General features: G+C 35.1%; 1 protein-coding gene across 1 annotated transcript; it reads right to left on the reverse strand.

Annotated features, from left to right (window-relative positions):
• Window positions 1-263: 263 nt before the first annotated feature.
• LOC110896543 (transcription factor bHLH30) lies at window positions 264-1,973 on the reverse strand. Its single transcript, XM_022143829.2, has 2 exons — window positions 1,305-1,973; window positions 264-947 (listed from the first exon to the last, which is right to left on the reverse strand). Exons 1-2 carry the CDS (start codon window positions 1,794-1,796, stop codon window positions 504-506), a joined length of 936 nt encoding a protein of 311 aa, XP_021999521.1. The 5' UTR covers window positions 1,797-1,973; the 3' UTR covers window positions 264-503.
• Between the last annotated feature and the right edge of the window lie 4,027 nt (window positions 1,974-6,000).

Raw genomic sequence — 6,000 nt, forward strand, 5'->3', positions numbered from 1 at the left:
TTTAGTTACTGTTGATATATTATTCCATAATATGGTGAGAACCACACCACCACTCGTGAGATGAATGGATTTAAGTATTTAACTTTATATTGACATCATCTATATAAAATCATGACGTATGTTTTCCAATTTATTGACAGATTAAGGAAATCGTGCATAGCCCTTTCAGGTTTATATGGAGATAATATAACATCACCCACAATATGGTATCAAGGATGATGTTTGCATTTAAAGGTATCATTGTTTGATAAGTATAAAGATAATACAAGGGAAGGTAATTTTATTTATTAAATAAAATTTGATATAAGTTACACATAAGATTATTTCATAAGTATTGGTATTCAAATTTGATATAAGTTGAATGCAAAAGACCACAGATGCAAAGGAAACAAACAATGACTTAATTTCAAAAGATTCATGCAAAACAACCGGCATGCATGAGATTGTTGAACGTACTATAAGCTCATAAATACTCGCTACATTTATTCTATATATGCATTCGATTAAGGATACCTACGATGCTCAAAGATGTCAATGTTATTTGTTCTTCGCCTCTTAATACTCACCAAAGAAGATCCATCCCCATCGTCTGTTTTCTGACCAATTAGCGACTTAAGTGTTTCTTCGATGGCGCTTATCGAATGGTGATCTTCACCTGTTACAAACAAAACGTTCTTGACTCGTCGTCCAAGTGTTGTGATCTCGGCTTTTAGGGTTCTCAATCGTAGCAATTTTAATGTTTTGATCAGGTCTTTTAAGAGGTCTGACCGATCATCGCAACATAATGATGCTCTGATCACGATCCGACCATCTTCATCCGATGTGTTTTCTATGGTCAGCTCATCTATCTCACTTGGGATTGTACTTTGTTTAGCGATGATGGAGGTTTGGTGCTTGAGCTCTTTCACGTGCTGTACCACTTCAGCAAGTAATGAAGCCTTATCTGTCTAAAGCAATTGATTATTATACTGAGCTTTAACTAATAAGCACAATGAAAAATCAATTTTAATTATAATCCAAACCAGGACATATTGGCCTATTATAATCTATACCGCCAACGTGACTAATGACAGAATAAAATTACAACATTCTGATCAGAGTAAATATCAGTCAACTGTTTATTAGGGAACAATTAGGGGTAGGCGAAATTACTTTTCCATTAGACTTGTTCGCCTTTGGCAACGGAAGTAAAAGTTATGAGCGTCATTCGTCACGTTCATTGTATGGATTATTGTCGACCAAATGAATCATAGTTTGGATTATTAAAATTCAATTTCCTAGAAACAAAACCAATCAAGACTTACTTTAGTAGTGTTGGGAAGTATGCTACGGAGCTTAGTAAGATGAGTATTGATTCGTTCTCGACGCCTTCTTTCTGCTTCGCTGTGGCTTTTCGAGGCTGCTACGGCTTTGGCATCCACCATCTCTTGAGCAGTCGTCTTACTTGTTTCAGTTTCGACCATAGATGGGTCGGATCCATGGTGAACCGCATGGAACCATTGGTGGTGGTCAGTGGACGACGATGTAGTAGTACTGCCACCCTCATATGCAAACTGCAAGCCATCAACCACCCTCTTAAACAAACCATCATGGGAAGGGAGGAGTGATGCCGGAGCAGAATACGGAGGTGCAGGAAGGTTAAACTGGTGGTTATCTCCAGTTGGGCATGGAAGAAGATGGTTGAAGGTGGTGTGGTGATGGTTTTGATGAATGACTAGAGGGATTGGTGATGATGGTGATGGTTGGAACATAGATGAACAATCGTAAATACCCATTATGTGATTAATGTACTGCATGTGTTGATGAAGAAACTAGAAAGTCATGTAAAATGAAATGAGATGTGGATGTAGTTAGGGAATAAAGACTGATGAATAAAAAGGGAATTTTAGAAGCAATCCTCTCATGGTTTCTTTAACACTTTACTTTTTTGTCTGTGTGTTAAGTTTTGTGAGGTTGCGGAAAGAGCGACGGGAGTGGTGCCTTTTTATTCTTGCAATAAGCAATCATAACTCTTGAAGCTCTCTCTCTATTGGATTCACAGGAGCATTATTCTTACAAACTTTCTAAATATTATATATAGTTTTTTTTTTTTTTTTTTTTTTTTTTTTTTTTCACAAAGTGAAACTATTTTATTAACCATTCTAGTGACATCTGTGGAATTCATCACATGAGAATGACCTTTTTTGGCTTAACAAACCCATTCAAGAGCTCCAAAAACCCAACATGTAACCCACTTTTAATGCATTTCTTTAACATAGATCTAAATATTTTACGAATTTGACTTCTTAAGGGTGTAAGAGTGCTTCTTACTCTTGCCACACATGTCACAACTTCTCTCTTTTTAATATTAGTGTCTAGAGATTAGATATGTTGTAAGGTTTATGAATACATTAGGTGTTAGTCAAGTTATTTAAACTTTATTATTATTAAGGTTATGTAATAATTTTGTTACAATCGAATTATGTATTATGTATGGGTCAAGTTATGTGCGGATCAAGAACAGGAGCGGGTATATTTAAACTGTCATTTGGCAGTTTTTACCGCCATAATCTTATGTATATATATGGCCTGTCCGGTAACCAAGTCCGGCACCAAGACAGATCATTTCCTAAAATTTTCTGTCCATTCTCTTGTGTTCAATCGTTCTCATTCATCACGTTTATATTCAAGTTTCCTAAATCGTTCATTATCATGAATTTTGATATGCAATACTCTCACTTATCCGCTGCAAATTCGAATGAAATCCAACATAGTGGTATCAGAGCCACATCAAGAATTCCTGCAGAAATTAGAATCTCCTCTACTACACTACCATGCCAACATTGTGAAGAAGAACAACATGAAGGGGTGAAACACAAACGAAGGGTGAAATTATGTTTCTATTGTCACCGGCCAGGACATCAGATTTACTCGTGTAAATCAAAAGAAAATGACGAAGCAACCCAATAGGTTAATCAAGCGATTAACGCCGGAATCCAAACACAAAGGATGGATGCAGGAGATCGGGGTGAAATGATCGTTACTGGCACGGATGGTGGCCAGTGGAATGACATATGGTATGTCAGTTACTCGTTCTCTCATCACTACGCCGGTAATATAAATGTCTTTAAAAGGATTAAGCATTTAATTGGTGTTGATACAAAAACCGGTGAAAACGATTTCTTGTTCATCCGGGGTATAGGAAATGTGGATGTTAAATCCAACAACGAAACTGTAAAAATACAAAGTGTTTTGTATACTCCCGAATTGAACACAAATGTTCTAAGCATGAATCAACTAACATTACAAGGTTTCACCGTCAAGAAAAGTGGTGATACTTGTAGAATTTACCCAATGTTTTCTCCACCCGTGTTAAACACCATAAGTGATGTTTCTGGTCTGTCCAAAGAAGAAGAATTGGGGCTGAAAGAAAGACAGAAAGTCTTAAACTTGAACGATGTGAATGAAAAAAATAAACAAGATTACTTAAATTCATACTTCGAAGAATTAAATGTTTCGAATGAACAAGAATTTGATTGGAGTCGGGTGATCATAAGGGCATTAGAATTCAAGGAATTCTCCGACTGTTAAGCCCTGTTAGATATGATTGACGATCGGGATTTCGTGTTTAAGTACAAGCATGATCTGGAAATGAAATTCGAAACTATGGTGGGTTGGTTCCTAAAAGAAAAAATGGAAATAACTTAACGGATAATACCCCCACAGTTGGATGACGGAAGAAAGATAAATCTGCTTAGTTTGTATATTATGGTAGAAAAGGATGGAGGCTATCAAAGTGTCACGATTGACAATTTGTGGCCGGCCATAGCAAAAGATCTTGGCTTCGAATATCAAGACGGAGATTTTATCAGAATTATCTATGCGATGTATTTAGATGTTCTTGTATTCTATTACAAGTTCAAATCAGTACAGAAGAAGGCACAAGACAAGGAAATGCTGGAACAAGAAGGAAGTCCCATGGCTGTAAACGAAAGATCAAGAAGAAGCAAAAGTGCTGAAGCCGATTTATCACAAGATGATAAAGTAACAGAGCATTATGCCTTGTTTACAGGAAACAGTCAGAATGGATCGTGGAATCTTCACAAGAAACGACGCCGATTCAATTTCAGTGAAGCACGAAAAGCGGTCGATGAAGCCAACAAGAGTGTTATGATATAACCATAATCAAGTTTACGGGAGGGTGTTAGTCAAGTTATTTAAACTTTATTATTATTAAGGTTATGTAATAATTATGTTACAATCGAATTATGTATTATGTATGGGTCAAGTTATGTGCGGATCAAGAACAGGAGCGGGTATATTTAAACTGTCATTTGGCAGTTTTTACCGCCAAAATTAACCGCCATAATCTTATGTATATATATGGCCTGTCCGGTAACCAAGTCCGGCACCAAGACAGATCATTTCCTAAAATTTTTTGTCCATTCTCTTGCGTTCAATCGTTCTCATTCATCACGTTTATATTCAAGTTTCCTAAATCGTTCATTATCATGAATTCTGATATGCAATACTCTCACTTATCCGCTGCAAATTTGAATGAAATCCAACATTAGGTCCCCACTAGATCGCTATCAAACGTATTCTATGGTATCTTAAGGGTTCTCTTAACCGATTGTCAATCTACCACTAGATATTGTTTTTTCTTGGATCCAACCTCTTTAGACAAAGTTCCAAAAAATGACATACAGTTGTGAGATCAAGCACCAGGGCAGAGTATAAGGTGATTACTGATACAACAAATGAGATTCATTGGAAAATACAAGGGGCCGGACAAGTGTTTTAAAAATCAAAAAAAAAAAAAAAAACTCCTATGTATCACATGTTAAATTGTTAGCTTACCTAAATCTGTAAAAGGCCCAATCTTCATTTAAACCCAAATTTCAAACCCAATTGTGAGGCATGTGAATTTAACTCTAATTATGTGATAGTTGAGGAATCATTTTTAGGTTTTTGGTTGTTCATGATACCACCAATAAATGTTGATATGCTTGGTCAAGGCTATGATAATAGAGCAAACATGAAAGGAAAACATAATAGATTTCGAAGTAGACTTTTAGAAGAAAAAAAATCCTTGAGCTTTTTATAGTACTTGTGGTTTTCATAGACTTAATTTTGCGTTAACACGATTACTAAGTCTAGAGAACTTTTTTGGAACAAAACATTAATGGATATATACTATCTTTGCCCATTCCATTAATATCTCACAAATTTTGAAAGACAATATTAAAGGATTGACTCTTAAATAATTGTTTGTCACTCGTTGGGAAAGTCGTGTAGATAGTATTAAGCATATTAGAACTCAACTTTTGGATATAAGAAAAGCTTTACAATTAGTCATTTGGTTTGAAATATTATCAAAGGTGAATGTGGTGGAGAAAAAGTTGTAATCAAAGGATGTGGTTCTTGATGTTGCTATTCATGAAGTGGACAAATTGATTAAACACTTTATGAATTTTAGAGAAGTGGGGTTGTCTAAGGCGATTGATGAAGCTAGAGAAATTATCAATGAAATATGTATTGATGTAGAATTTCCTAAAAAGGGTGATACGTACAAAAAAAAATCGATGAGACTTCAAGTATAAAAGAAGTTATATTTTAACCCGAGGAGAATTTTAAAGTAAATTACTTTTTATGTATTCTTGATCAAGTTATTTCTTCTCTTGAAACGAGATACGATCAATACCAAAAATTCAAAAAAATATTTGGGTTTTTGTTTCCAAAAAAGTTGAAGACACTAGATTAAAAAGATCTTAAGTCTTGTTGTTATCGTCTTCATGATGCATTGAAATATAAAGAAGAATCGGATGTTGATGCTAATGAACTTTATTTGGAAGTGAAGTTGATTGAGACAGTCTCACCACGTCGCATTGTTAATATTTTTTATACTTTAAACAGTATCATGTGGCTTGGTCATTTTTCTAATGCTACAAAATGCATACTAAGTAACACTAGCTTTCAGTAACAGTGTCATCTTTTAGAATGAAGCTTCTTAAAATTTAA

Source organism: Helianthus annuus, chromosome 12 (assembly GCF_002127325.2).
Source record: "Helianthus annuus cultivar XRQ/B chromosome 12, HanXRQr2.0-SUNRISE, whole genome shotgun sequence".
In the NCBI taxonomy this organism is placed as follows: Eukaryota; Viridiplantae; Streptophyta; class Magnoliopsida; order Asterales; family Asteraceae; genus Helianthus; species Helianthus annuus.

Coding starts and splice junctions, on each gene's coding strand:
- LOC110896543 (XM_022143829.2), bottom strand. CDS start 1,796: ATGCAGTACATTAATCACATAATGGGTATTTACGATTGTTCATCTATG. Junction 948..1,304: donor TACTTCCCAACACTACTAAA/GTAAGTCTTGAT, acceptor CAATTGCTTTAG/ACAGATAAGGCTTCATTACT.